The 15,436-nt window shown below is 36.0% G+C and overlaps 1 protein-coding gene across 8 annotated transcripts in view; it reads right to left on the bottom strand.

Annotated features, from left to right (window-relative positions):
• LOC134842725 (receptor tyrosine-protein kinase erbB-2-like) overlaps nucleotides 1–15,436 on the bottom strand; it is a 284,936-nt gene that overhangs the window by 34,298 nt on the left and 235,202 nt on the right. For 7 of the 8 annotated variants that reach the window (XM_063859184.1, XM_063859182.1, XM_063859190.1 and 4 more), the window contains exons 2-7: nucleotides 13,658–13,780; nucleotides 13,325–13,590; nucleotides 10,957–11,179; nucleotides 10,675–10,883; nucleotides 4,606–4,810; nucleotides 770–781 (exon numbers count right to left, since the gene is read on the bottom strand). In XM_063859184.1, the coding sequence (XP_063715254.1) occupies nucleotides 770–781; nucleotides 4,606–4,810; nucleotides 10,675–10,883; nucleotides 10,957–11,179; nucleotides 13,325–13,590; nucleotides 13,658–13,772 (1,030 nt within the window). In that variant the 5' untranslated portion in view covers nucleotides 13,773–13,780. The remainder of the gene's footprint in view (nucleotides 1–769; nucleotides 782–4,605; nucleotides 4,811–10,674; nucleotides 10,884–10,956; nucleotides 11,180–13,324; nucleotides 13,591–13,657; nucleotides 13,781–15,436) is intronic. The other variant, XM_063859185.1, reaches the window with a different exon arrangement.

Here is a 15,436-nt window from a genome sequence, read left to right as displayed (position 1 = left end):
TTACAGTGCTGTTCAATTTCGATAGTGGAGTGTGTTTTTCTTTTAATAAAGGAAATAAACCGAACTTAAAATCAACAGTCAAACAAAATCAAACTTGAGCGAGAAAAAATTTTTTAAGACTTTTTCCTGAAAAAACCGAAAAAAAATCTTGACCTATATAATTATGTTCATTACGTTCACTGACACTTAAAATTGGTGAATTTACTTCCAAATTATTTCAAACATAAAGCTGCGTTTGTTGCATTGGAAATATTGAGCAGAAGATTTAAAAAAGGGGGAGATACACCTTCTGGCAGAGAATTTGACAGCGTTCCTCTCGACATTTTTCATGTTTCATGTTCTGTTCTGCTCGTTCATGCAACATTAGAATCTCGCACCACCTAACTCAAGTTTATCTCGCACAACATAAATTAATTTGCATAACTGCCAACACGTACATTCAGGTACTGCTCACAAAAGCAAATTAATCACACACTCACGCAATCTCAGACTAACATTCAAACACTCGGTTGAATTAAATCGTAACTTAATTTGGTTTCCGATGCAATCAATTGCATCAAAAATCCACATTAAATACTGAGTAAATATGCTTAAAATCAACACTATGCAAGATTTAGTAATTTTATATACAGTTCTTGAACCACGATAAATTCAATTGAGGTGCAAACATTGTAGCGAGATTTTTGTGCATATAGTTGGGGCCAAATCATCAAAATTTACTAGGCAAAAGATTGACAACATGCGTTGCTATAAAAAAATGAACACTTACCATCATACTCAGCTACAATACAGAGAACCTTACAACAATGATCACTCCATCACTATCAAAAACTCTGTATTTTCCAGCATCAATTTTACATAACAAAGGGAGGCTCGACAGGAGCCGAAAGCTCAGAGTACAGTATGATTAGCAAATATAAAAGTATGATTGTTTCGCCAAGCACTGGTATTTTATTATTCCGACCATTGAAAAGTGGAGAGGAACTTTGTATTCGGGTGTTTCAGTTTTTTTACCACGCAAAACCAGGTACCACAAATAATCATCGGACTAGATTGAGTAATATATCATATGAAAGCCCATTCCAAGATTTTCAAAATATTGGCCAGTGTCGAGAAAAACCGATTTGAAATTTTTTCGTCTAATTTCTTATTATAGAAGGATATAGAAATCTAGGAAGTAAAGTATTTAAAGTTTTTTAGTGCCAACTTGGGAACAAAAAAACCTCACATTCAAAAAAACTCACATTGCGAAAAAAACTGAATAAAAAAATTAAATTTTGTTTTTTTTAATGTAATTTTTAAAGAAAACTGTTTTCTAACATGCCTTTTTGCTGTGAATAAAACGTAGTCTTTCGTCCAAATCCTTTCATCTCATCACGCACAAAAAAGAAATTGATTTTATTTAAAAAGACTTTTTTGTAGTTTTTTTCAGAACTGAAAGAAATCCGAAAAAATCCGAGATGAGAAAACCTAGCCACCAACATTCATCTTTATATTGGTATAAATCGGGAAACCTAAACAAAACCAACAGACACTTAGAAAAGTGTTAGTGAGCGGATGGAAACAGAAACATAGCCAACAGATAAATGGATGAGAGTCAATGAACGCAGAAAAAAATACTGATTTGTTTTTTGAAGAAAAAAAACTCCGTTTTCAAAAAACGGAAAAAAACAAATGGTCTTAAAGCTCATTGAATTTCTAGAACAATTTATGGAGACAGCATTTTCAATTAAATAAACCCAATTTGAGAAAACTGGATCAATAGGTATCATTTTTAATTTTTAATGCTAAGAAATCTGATGATTTAACTCATTTTTGAAAATAAAAGTTGATTACGTTTTCGTGACCTCCCAAAAAATCACATTTTGAGCCAAAAAGCAATTAACGTTTTTTGCACCAACTTTTGTTATTGGAGAGCGTAATCTGCTTCCATTTAGCAACCGAACTTAAGCGTTAAACCAAATACTTTCTTCGAAAAAAAACCTAAGAACACTCATAGTTCAATAACAGGTAAAATTGAAATCCCCTTTGGAAAATAAAAAAATATTTCACTATTTTTCTCGTCATTTTCACAATCAATTTCGAAGAGCGTGTTTGCTCTTCTTTATAGCATTTGCATTGTGTTAACAAAATCTGGTCAAACCACAAAAGCAAAAACCAGGTTCGTGCTTTCTTTGCTATTTTCAACAAACTTAAACACACTTGAGAGGCGAACAACACAAACATAAAAAATAAAACAAATAATTGTTCCCCAAATATTAAATTTTATTATGTCTCGAACAAAAAATAATCAAGTTAACATGCCAGACATGTTAAAACTAAAAACAGAGGCAAAGCTGAGCTTCGCACCACTTGCGATACAAATTTGATAAAAATCAAACGGAAAAAATCGAGGAAAAAAATAAACCGTTTTTTATCAATAAAAATGTCAATAAAAAGCGGTGTCAAGCTGTTGTTTCGCCATTACGTCAGATGGCTGATTCAATTTGGTTTTATAATTACCCCATGCTAACAAAGCCGAAAATACCGGAGCAGAAACTTTTCAAGCCGAAGAAATTTTGTCCCTTTTCCCCTCAGAGCACACGCACGCACACAAACTTTTTTCGATCCCCGAATTACGCAACAAGAGGCCACTAGGCGATATAAATTCGATATAAAAAAGCCGAAACTTATTAACCCAAGTAGAAAAAATTAACCGTTTAAAAAACAGGTCCTAGTTAGATTCGAACCCAAAACTTTTGCCGTCCCAGGCTTATTCGTTACCTCCGGGCCGAGGGTGCAGGAGACACTAGGAAATTTGAATTCATTATCAGCCAACGTACCACGAGTCCAGATGAGTCCTGTGGACAAAGTTGTTACGGGAAAAAATCTTGTAACCGATTGCAGTACCCTTGCTTATCACAAGGATAACTAGCTACAAAACAAAGCTTATGGAGAGGAAAAAGCCGCCAATCTTCAAGCAGACACAAGTTTAGCCGAAACAAAAAAATGATTGTAAAAGAAAAATTTTCCAAATCCCACCTGAAACTACAATAAACAAAACAAAGAAAAATTAAAACAATCAATTTTTACCGGAAAAAAATTAAAAACCCCCAAGCCACCCCGAAACTACAAAGAACAACACTTGCACTTGAAACTATAATAAAAATTTCGTACAGCACAAAAAAATCTATAATATTGCAACTAAGCCGACTAATCTTTGAGCAGACACCAGCTAAGCCGATAAAAATAACTTTAATTTTTTTTTTCAAGTTTCAAGTCTCAGGGAAACCACAAGGAACAACTTTTGCACTTGAAACTACAATGAAAGTTGCTTGAAGCACAAGCAAGACCCGTGATGTAGCAACTAAGCCGACAAAACTTGAGCAGCCAAACGAAAGTCCCACAATTCAATTTCTACAGAATTTTTTTATTGCACACATAAAGGAACCTGGAGGATGAGGGAACCTGGAAGATGATAAGAGTAAAGAAGCGCGGGATAAATAGTAGAATAAAAAATTGACGAATTTTAGAGAAGAGTTGTAAGAAAAGCTGTTTAGGGGCAAAAAAACTCTAGTTCCCGGTTACAAGACATTTGCTCTCGCACGTGTAATGAGTAAAAAACGAGACACATTTGAATGTCAATTCGCTCAATCACAATTCAAAATTCTTCATCACAAAATAGGCAAAATTCAAGCTTTTGTAATCCAAAGCACCATCAGCCCAATAAGCCAATGCAAGCAAGCTTTAAAAACAATTATTTGCCAGGATGACAACTATTTAAAAAAAAAAGACTTTCTGTTCAAATCAACGCGGAAAACGCATTAACACCGAGAACGTGCAACAAGAAGCTGTTTAGCGAATCCAAAATAGCAATTTACTTGTAAAAATATTTTTCCCTGACAATTTTATGTTGTACCCCTCGCAAGCTCTGCTGACACTGAATCCATAAAACATGGGACAAATAATTGGAAAAGTGTTAATGAACTCAGGTAAACCGAAGCTCAAATAGTAATTTCATGGAAAACTTTTCAGTTATAGAAATTCAAAAAATATGTATAGCCTCAAAGCTCTATTGATTAAGAGAAATTCGAATTGGTTTTTCTCGTCATTTAAAAGCGAAATTAGTAGCGAGAAATAAATCAAAATTGGCTTATGGTAAAAAAAAAAGTTGGTTATGGCTAAAAACATTTCGAGATTAGGCCTGTGAGGCAAACCATAAGCCAATTTATAAGCGTTGAGTCAAAACACTAACATGGAAATATTGCTCTAGAAAATAAGCTCACATTATCTAAGGTTTTTAAATTGAGTTGACATGGACTTCGGGTGATATGTTACAATAGGTGGTAATTTTGAGTAAAATGCATGTATTGAAATCATTTCATTTTCAATCAATTGTACATGCTGCTAAGATAGTTTTTGTAAATTCATTACTCTGCCAGATAAAATGTTATTCAAAACCTCAGATTTTACACTTCTTTCGCCAAAAAATTTGGCTTTTGAAATAAATTATAAATACTGTGCAAGTATAACAAAAAGCGATCCAGCTTTTTAACTTTGAATTACCACCTATTGTAATATATCACCGGACTTCGATTTAAATTAGATAAGCTCGAGAATTTTTACCTGTATGCAGGCACGAAGCTCTCAGCTTAAACCGGTCTAGTCTGTCCGCACTCGACGGAATCCCAGTTGCCTTTCCGAATCTTAGTTTAACGAGAGGATCTGAACTGTGGATGATCCAGGGCGGATTGGCGTGGGCATTTTCCACCAGATTAGAACAATCATAAGACTCTGTCACTTTTGTGCCGTTTGTGTGCACAAAACTTGCCTAAAAAACAATTCAAATATTAACTTATTTCTTTTGGAATAACATTGATCGCTGATCACTTTTTTGTAGACTAGTCTACAAAAAATTCAAATTTGTCTGAGCTTCTTTGAAGTAAAACCGAAGAAAAAAATTATTAATTTCTTTTAAAACTTTGAATTTTGCGGAATAATGGTCATACTGAAGTTTTCTAAATTGCAAGAATCTTATATGCTTTTAAAATAAAACTAGCACAACTAAAGACAAGTTCGAAACACAAACTGTTCATTTCCATTTATTTCGATGAGTTGGAAATCAATCTGTTCCGGAAGTTCATTACATAGTTTTGATAGATACAGCAGATTCAGTAGTTGAAAAAACATTTTTAGGCTAAAATTTTCGTCTTAGTCATTAATTCTTTGTAGCTCGATACACGATCAGCTGTAATCCATTTCAGGACACATTTTTGGAAATGCACTTGAAAAGAAATCAAAAATCAAATCCCAAAGTTCGAGTGTCAGCAAACTTTAAGACTTTTCCTGAAAAAAATCTTCACGAACTATATAAGTGTCTTCACTACAATCAATGACAATTAAACATGCTAGAGACGGATAGGATTGGATACGGAAAGGATTGTCATTTCATGACAAAAAAGATTAATAAAGACTACTGGAAAAGTTGAGACTATCTTAGACTTTAACCTTCAGATAATGGCAGAAAAAAAAAGAAGTAACTGGTTACTGAGCTTGCATCAGCATCATCTTTACTTTTCGTTCGTACTTGGTAGAATTTTTTCCCATTTTCTCATTAGGGGAAGGAGTGGAGCATGAAATTCATTTCCCCGAAAAACTTTTCAAATATCCTAACCAAAAATTCCGTAAACTTCCTGGACCGTAAAATTCCTTATTCACTTCTTTTCACTAAATTATTCTCAACTCAAATATACTTAGAACAGCAAGAACTCTCGACCAAGAACTAATGTGAAATATATGTTCCAAGAGATGAATTAAACGCTTTCTGAAAGCTGCAAAAATGTTCGAAACTTTTAAGCATGGAGAGTTTTTCACACGGAGGCAAAAATTTGCTTCACACATTTCCGATGAAAGAAAAACATCGCACCGCAGCTAGCCGAAAAAACTCCCATGAGTACGAAAAACAGCCCATGAGTCGAAAAACAGCGTCAACCAAAAATGTCATACTTTTGTCTCAAATTAGGCTCATTTAGAGGAAAAAAACTATTGCTAGCGTTAAATTAGCATTCAGACAAGGCAGTAAATAAGCAGACAATACTTGGGTAGACACCCGTAGAGCTGAAAAAATTTTGAGCTATGAATGATTTTGAATTGAGTCCCCACCCCCCGAAGCACAGAAAGGCACAAAAATCTATATTTGCCCTTAGACCAACGTAATACAACAAGTTACTGAATTTCTTGTAATTTGATTTTAAAGAACAAACATTAATCGAAGTTTGCCAGCAATGTAGAAATTGAACAAATACTGAGAATGGGCAAAGGCAATTAAGTTCAGAGAACTTGAATGATTTGAATCATACCTTCCCGTATGACACTTGGCTTGAGTCTCTTAAATTGGTTCAAAAAATTATATAGTTTTTTGATATAGAGTTATTTTAATTTTGAAAAAATTGCTCCATTAGTTGGTGATCATTATGTATTAAAATACCTTTTCTAAAGACCCCTTTTTGCGTATTGGCTATAGCAAAAACGGTGTAAGCAAAATTATTTGTTCTCAAGTATCTTATTTTGCGGTCTGTAAAACGAATCCACCTTTAGTAATCGAAACGCAGATTTTTGACCTTATAAAAACTGGTGATTAAATAATGACGATGTAATCAAGCAAAAACAAACAGGTTGAATTTAATGCTCAAATTTTAGTTTGCCGAAGATCGCAATTTCGACACACTGTAGCAGGCTTCAAGGGGCCAGCTAACCTGTTTTTCTAGCTTAACGGTTAGATTTTTGAGCATCGTACTGGAAATCACAGCTGAATATTGTAAGTAGCTAAGTACTAGGCTAATACGAAGCAAATTAAAACTAGCCAACTTTGGGTTTACCAACTTGCAACCAAGCAACTAGTATGTTCTTTAGCAGTAGCGGATTTAGGGGGGCGGACGCCCCGCCCCCTCAAGTATTTGACACCGACACAATCCAACGGATCCCCCAATTGGTTTTTTTTTCAAAAAAAATTCAAAGTGCACCTTCGGCGCCGGTCAATTTGTAGTAGAGGTCTGAAAGTACAAGAGGTATGAAAACTTTTAGGTGTGAAAATGAGTCTGATTTGAGTAAACCTGCCTCGTTCATAGTATATATACCCCGTTCAAAACTACCATCCTCATTCCAGAAACTTCTTCACTGGACTTCACACTGCACTCTGGACTGGACTTCAACTTCAACCTTCCCGATGTCAAAGCATGCTGCTCCCAAGGACTCTGGCTTCGAGACGCTCAAGGCCTTCTCCACCAGCGGACCCAAGATCTCACCACCCTCATCCAGTTCTACTACTCCTGAGCCTAGCAACCTTAGACCATCAAACCTGACACGCCCATACCTGGACCCTCAAGGCTCTCAGAGCCTTTGGCACCTTTGGCCATCAAAAAAGATAAATCCTTTCATCAACTTGTTCTATATCTCCGCTTTCTGAGCAAGCCCTGCAGTCTCTAGCTTACATGGACATAGGAGTCAATGACTTCAACTCGCTGGCGATGGACATAGGAGTCATTAACTTCAACTCGCTGGAGATGGACCGTGATATCAAGTTCGCTCTTCTGGACAGCCCCAACAGACCCCCACTGCAAAACTGCTGAAGAACTACCTTCGATCCCATATGAAAGAAGATCGCTTATCGAATTTAGCTTTAATATTAATCCACAAAGAAGTGAAAATAGAGGTTCAGGATGTCATAGACAGATTTGCCGCAAAAAATCGCAGACTCACTTTGGTATAAAATTGTTTAAATTTTGTTGATTTTTGAATTCAATTTATGCAACCGTTTTTCCAAAAATCCGCGCCCCTCGGAAGAAACCTAGATCGGCGCCTCTTCTTTGGGAACATTAGACGATACGACTAGGCCCGTTACCTTTTTTAAGCTAAGATGAAAAAGAAAGAACTAAATTTTTAAAAAGCTTTTAAAAATTCGAACGCAAGTTTCAAGCAATTGCCGCAAAAGAAAAGAAAATCCAGGAATAACTCATTGAGAATGCCTATAAAAACACACCATTACATCAAACTTATCAAAGATTAAGTTCATAAGCATTGGTAAGAGAGCTGTGTCACAAAAAATGTAGATTACAAAAAAAAGACGCAATTCAAGTTAATAACTTTTTATAGCCAAGAAGAAACACACTCGTGACATCGAATGAAATTCGTCAAATCGAAAACAACCTTATGAATTTACTACTTGGACTAGGTTCAAGGTCTCGATTCAAATCTAACTTCTGAGATGTGTCGCCTCAAGCATAAGTAAGTTATACCAATGTACCAAATGCAAAGAAATCTCCTTGAATAAAGAAAACAACTTCCAAAACTTTTTAATAAAAGTAAAAAAAATAGGCAAAACTTGTTGGAACTCAATTACTTATCAAAAACCGGAAAACAAAAAATAATAATTTTTGAGTTCAGCTCTAATTTTAGGCAAATTTGATCCTGCGGAAACTTAGCCAACGAAAAAATCAGACAAATAGAAGTCCGACAAAGATTTTTCTGACGTGCGGTCAATTTTCCGCATACAAAAACGGGTCCTGGACGGATTCGAACCCTTGAGCTTTGTCTTTATAGACAGGTGGATTACCTCTTCGCCACTCGCGGGAATTGAAGTCGCCTGACTTTTGATTTCAAATGAACCAATGTTAAGAAATTCAAGTGATTCTGTTAAACTAGTAAATAAACCCAAAAAAGTACAAATTCCGGTTCGATAACTCTTATTAATCTCAAGCGTGAACATAGCCAAAGTTGAAAAAAGGCATAGCCAATGAACGCACGCAAACAAAAAAAAAACACTTTCAGATTTCGTAGAAAAAAAAAAACAGATGACCTTTCGTTTTTTGAAATTCTCGAAAAATTTCTGATTCTCACTTTTTTTATTACATTAACCCAATTGAAGAAAACCGTATCCATAGGCAATTCTTTTATTTTAAAGAGATATCTCAAAATTAAAATCCACTTTCGAATTAAGACGATCACGTTTTCGTGACTTTTACAATTTTGCTATTCGATAATGGAGTTTGCCTTCTTTTTAATAGAAAAAATGAGCTGATTTTAAAAAGAAAACAAAATCAACAAAACACCAAGCTACCCCAGCAGCCAGGACTATCAAACTTTAAAAAAAACTTCAAGCTTCTCGAAATTGCGTGTTTTGAAAAAAAAACTATGGAAATTTTGAGACGAAGAGAAAGTTTGATTGTTGTTACAAACACAGAACAAGGGACATTTTACTGTTAACAAGTTTAATTTCAACCGATTCAAAAACTTCAAAGATTACTTAGTAGGCGTTACAATGACCAAGGACAAAATCAATAGGAAAAAACCAACTTATCTTGCTAAGCTATTTTAGATGTGAGAAAATGATTACCTAGTATAGGGAGAGAACACGTGTCTTTTATAAAGATACAGATTCTCTATTTTACTAAGTAAAAACAACAGATGAGTTAAAAGACCTGATTGAATTGAAAAACCAAATGGATTTCAGTGAACATCCACCGAAACACTTCTTGCTTTCCGTAGAGAACAAAAATTCCTCTAACTATCTGATGAGCCAAACGGATGTATATATCGGAGGCTGTGTTCCTGACGCCTAAAGAGTGCTCAATTTCCTATTTTGACTCTGACAAGTACAACAGCAAACGCAGTGCAAAGGGAGTGAACTACTCGGTGAAAATATCACTCCATCACGAATCGTACAAATCTGCTTTATTTAATGGAAACAAAATCAGAAAACGAATGAAAATAATTCCGAGTAAAAATCATTATATCTCAATAAGCGATGTAAGCAAACTTGCTTTATCTCCATTTTACAATAAAAGACATTATGATCTTAATGGTAAAATTTCTCTCGCATATGGACATAACAAAATTAGAATCAGATTCACTGTCCCCGGCATTAATACCCGAAATTTGCGATTCGGTGAATCATGATTTTTCGCTACCCGACCTCGGGCTGTGGCGCACTGCTGAAATAGCCAGTGATGATGAAATTTTGGACTGGGATGCTCCGGCAACAGGTTAACTCTGAAAAATAGATAACGTGCTTCTCGTCTAAACGATTCAATACAGATGGCGGCTTTAGGTCTCTAGAATCACCACTAAAAATGCAAGCTCACTTTAGAGCTGCAGAAGAAGTTCGGCACACTGAAGCAGCTTGCAACTGATAAACCAAGCAATAACAATAAAATTAGCTTAACTATAAACCAAACGAAAATGCACTGAGTACATAAGCCTGCTGCAAATCTACATCATTTTAACTAAAATATAACACTTCCGTGTTTTCGGCTGGTTTATATACCACCAAAGCTGTTAAATGTGCAACTTGACTAGAACTGAAGACCTTCTAATTGATACACTGTAAAAAAAACGGAAAAACACGCCTAGTACCCGATTGCAGTACCCTTGCTTATTAGAGGACTAATTTGAGAACGAAAACATAAGCAAATCTGTTTGCTCATTAATTTCCTGCGAGGCATTTCTTGTAAATTTTAGCTAGATCTATCTTTTGAAAATAGAAACATATATCGGTAACTTCAGTATAAATACTTTGAGGCTATTAAGTGAGTAGTGTTTTCAGTTTGTCTAGCAACTTGAAGTTAACGATATATGCTTATTTCCAAACACTACTCACTTAAAATCCTCAAAAATTTTGAGCTGACTTTTATTTCTTACCTCAATTGCCCAGAGCTCACATTCTTCTCTAGTCTCGAATGGCGACTGTTCGAAAAAGAGGACGGTGTGGCAGTGATCGGCCTCTGGCACAACCTGGTAGTAGCATTGGGTGCCCGAGGGATATTCTCCGTCAAGAACAGCCATAGGATTTTGTACCGCACCTCCGTGTCTCAATTTCATGGGTTTCTTTTCCGAAGAGCAGTACTTCACTACAAAATATTCAGTTTGCACGAAAAAAAATCAAAAAACTATTCTCCACGACTATAAGTAGTTATCACTAACACTCGTAATATTCAAAGCTGCTCGAGAGAAGATCATCTGACATAAAGACAATCGCATTTTCTGAGTTGAGTTCATCTTGTTTGATCGCGCTTTTCATTACTTTGAATTTTCCAATCTTCGAGAAGAACTGGTAGTATCCGATGCAATTTTCACCACCGGAATCCAACGAAACTGTTTGGGGGTCAATTTGAAGGTCATATTCACTGTCAACGCTGATCCAGACCTTAAACATTTGATTAAGTCACAGAGGCGAAGTGTAACTTCGCGTCAATTGCAATAAAAAAACAACCCAGTCAAAAAACCGGCGGAAAAGTGTTATATCAACATAAAATATGTCTGTATAAAATATCACAAATCTATGAGTTTGAAGTTTTTGGAACACCAAGAAAATGTTATGGTCGACACTTTTTTAATCAAATCAACTCAGTTAGAGAGAAAAGGATCGGCAAGCAATTCTTTCCGTTGAACATAAAATTTCAGATTGGTGAAGGTTATTTTTTAAGGAAAAATCAAAAGGTTCAAAAAAAGGTCAAAAAATCAAATATTTGACTTTTCCGAGGGCCTCAACATTTTTGTGGAAAAAAAATTTGGACATAGCCGCTAAATCAGTGGCGCATCACTCAACCTGTTTTTTCTATTAATACAAACACACGTTATTGAACCCAAAATCGCGCAACACGTTATTGAACCCAAAATCTCAGACTAGGAAGAAGGTTAGTTTTCAAGAAAAAACGAACAAATTGAAAAATTTATGTTTTTCCGAGAGCTAAAACTTTTTGTGGGAAAAAATTAGTGCGCGGCTGCTTGAACAGGGGAGCTTCTCCTTAACTCCAGTATTTATACAACTTACAGTCTCGAATTCGGGAGGGTAGTGTTCGATATGAAAAAATCCAACATATGGATCGAAAATTCCCTCCAGACACTTTTTCGAAGGCTGCAGAAAGTGGGGTACGTTTTAAAAACAGACAACATTTCTATGCAGGCACACAGGTGAATTAGCGGTCTTTCCATTTGAGAAAAAAAAACTATTTTTTTTTTTCAAATAGTGAAAAAATTATCCTAAGAGTCTCAAACAAATGAAATGAAAAAACAAATCCCATACATTTTCATAGGACACGTTTTAATAAAAACTGGAGCAAACTGTTTGAATCAAAAATCAAAACCTAAGCTTTGAAAAAAAACAGTTGAGAGGCACACCAGATAAAATAAATTGCAATTGGAACAAAAACACGCCTTCAGCCAAGAAGAATTAGGACGAAAACTAAAAGTCCGAGAACAACATTTTTTTTATAAACGACTTTTCGTAAGACTTGAGTGATCTAAGAAGTAGTTTTACTTGAACTTTCAGTGATCTAAGAAGTAGTGTATGTCAGAGCAGCAGCTGAAATTGAGCAGCATATGTGTAAAAAAAGTTGTTTACGGGAAAGTCTAGTTCCCGATAACAAGTCACTTACTCTCGCAAGTGAAAAAACTGGATCAATAGGTAAAATCTTTATTTCGCTGGTAAATCTGATAATTAAATTCCATTTTCGAATTTAAAAATCGATCAGGTTTTACGTGATCTTTAAATTTTTGCTGTTCGATGGTGGAGCTCGCCTTCCTTTTAATAAAGGAAATGAGGTGAACTTAAAAAGCCTTAACAAATTTTAAATCTTCCTGAAAAAAAATCATCGCAACCTATATAAGATTGCGGTGCAACAACACAAGAGGTAATGTCCCTGGCCCTTAAGCCATTAGTTATAGGGCCATTTTCTTTGAACCTCGTGTGTAGCTTAAGTTGGCGAATAACCACAGTGCAGAATTTGCCAAAACTCAGTTACCGATCACTGAATCAAAAAATACTGTAAAACAAATTTTCTGGATTTTAATTTCTTTTGAAAATTTTCCGTATTACTAACACAGGAGCAAAAATAATGAACCAAACAAGAGAAAACAATCCGTTACCTGAAGATAGTAGTAATATGACAAGAAATGAACAAACGGTTTTTTGTTCAGAAAACTAAAAACTTTTCATACTAGCTTTGAGATTTTCATTGAAATTTTCAACACTTCCACCCGAAAAATTTCCAATCGAAAGCAAGCATATGATTGTATACCAGATGATTATTGTGGTATATTTTCTGAAAATGTCGAAATCAAAAATCGTTCCATTCTTTCCCAAAGCTTGTTCTGTTCCATTGTAGTGTCATCTAAGATTGTTTATGAATCACATTTAGTCTTCAAGTTAAGACCTTGAAACGCACAAACTATCTATCGGAAGTAGTGGGACGGTAACATATACTATGATGTTTCTACGCTGGAGTGAAACAGGGAACCATTCATAAACAATTGACCTTACATAAGCGTGTAATTAGGAAAAAATGCTTACTTTGATAAGTTTGTCAATCAAATCTTTGCAGACAGAGTTAAAAGCATCTTGATTTGATGCGTCAGTAATGCCAACACCTTTCACGGCAAATGCTGCAATAAATGGAAGAGCGGCTTTCAAAATCCCAGTATATGGCTTGTCTTCAGTCCATAGCGTTATGTAGAAAGAGTCGGCATTGAAAACACAGTCAGTTTGTAGTCCAACTATATTGGACACGGAGATGTAGGGCGAATATTTGATAGCATATGACGTCGATGAACAGTTAACTAAAATATCACTCATAATAAAACACTGGAACTAGAACTAGGGAAACGTTAGTTAAAAGATACTCACAGTAAGATGGTTCATACTTGATATTCGTGTGGTAAACAACCGCTGGTTCGCTTAGTGGCGTATGTTGTGCTATACAAAAGCCACAGAGCATAAAAAGGAATGAAAATTGGATCATGAATACCTGCAAAAAAAATTTCCCATCTGCTACAAAAAAAATAAATTACACTATGGGAGGCAACCACACGTTTTACAAAGCAATCAAAACACTTGACATGATGATATCAAGTCCATGGAACTTGATAAAAAGCATGATCTGCATCGTCACAGAGCAACTTCAAGCATTTAAGTCATTTTTCATCATGCTAAAATAGTGAACTCATGGCTGGGTCTCAGTATCGCCAGACCACGAGGTCACTCCTAAAAACAGGGCTACTACTTATGATCATGTTACAATTGCTTTTGTCAGTAGATAAAAATCATCATATGCATCGGAGACGGATCAACCCTTTCCCTCAACTCGTGGCTTCTCAATAACTAAAAACGAGTTTGAGTTTATTTAATTCGATTCAGTACATACTGAGTAGCTAAAAGTTGTAAAAATTCAGTATTTAGTCTTTTCCCGAGACCCTTCCGGATTCTTGAAGCCGGTCGAAAAGCTGTCTTGTTGACCAGAAAGGGAAGCAAAATCCTCCCAATACCACTCCAATTTCTCGGGAACTACTCCGAAACAATTGTAGCTGCACAATCGTAACAATTCGGAATGCTCTTCCGCTAATATCTTCGACTGCAAATTTCTATCTTGTTTCCGTTTTTCTCAGCAAAAAATTTCGTACTTATTCTGACTAGCGAAAATGTTTGTTCTTATTCCAACTTTTTTAAAAAAAAAAGAATTAATTCTATAAAATAACCAAACAATATATACAAATATATGTACAAAATACAAGGCTCAGAGATAAAAAAAAAATGTCTTCAAGAGAGTCAGTGGGCTTTATTGTCCCAAGAACGGATGCCGCGTTCGCAATCTGGAGTGCTACTGAAATACGCTGTTCTAAGAAAGATGGTGCACGAGTGGCATCAGTAAGGCGTCTACCAAGATCACGAATAATCCTAAGGGTGTCACTGCCGCATTCTCCCTGTGTCTCAAAGGCAACTCCCTGGAAAAAATATCCATCTCGGACTAAAGGCTCATATTTCTTCGCTTTCAGATCTTCAGCTTCAGTTGCAGCTTTACCGGCATACAAGTCACCACCATGGAGCCTAGAGGGCGCAAAACCATCTACAACAGTGGCATCCCAGACGAGAGAAGACCCACTAATCCAAGGAGCCAAAGATAGTCCATCAGGTCTCTTGAAAACAGTGCGGCTTAGACCCGGTGGTTCCAAAATGGAATGTATTTGAAGAGTGCCAAGTGAATCTTTAATAAATTGATTCAACATAGAGTGCCTAGCGAACCTCCCAGCGCTGCGAGAACAAGACAAACCATGCCAGGCCGAGCGGTCGACTGACTTGCCGCACACACAGACATGTTCAACGCACAGAGGAGTCCCGAGTCGAAGGCCGACCGAGATTCTGAGTTGAGAATTGGTGAGTTTTAAACCTAGTGACTGACAGGGCAATGCATTCAACCAAGCAGCAGGAAGTTTACCCTAAAAGCACAAAAAACGCTTCCTACCAATGTCATCAAGACTATCAAGAAGTTCGGAAGATAACATTTTGTAGATCGGAGCTGTCCAAGTTTTCTGAAGCTCAGGTTGTGACGGCACATTCTGTAACCCTGTTTTGGATGACCAAGAGGCAAAAGCAAAGGTAATGTCAGCATCATCGCTGATGTCAAACTTA

The sequence above is a fragment of the Symsagittifera roscoffensis genome, chromosome 3 (assembly GCF_963678635.1).
Source record: "Symsagittifera roscoffensis chromosome 3, txSymRosc1.1, whole genome shotgun sequence".
NCBI classification, from domain to species: domain Eukaryota; kingdom Metazoa; phylum Xenacoelomorpha; order Acoela; family Convolutidae; genus Symsagittifera; species Symsagittifera roscoffensis.
Note: the sequence above shows the minus strand (reverse complement) of the source record. Positions and strands in the feature narration are given on the sequence as shown.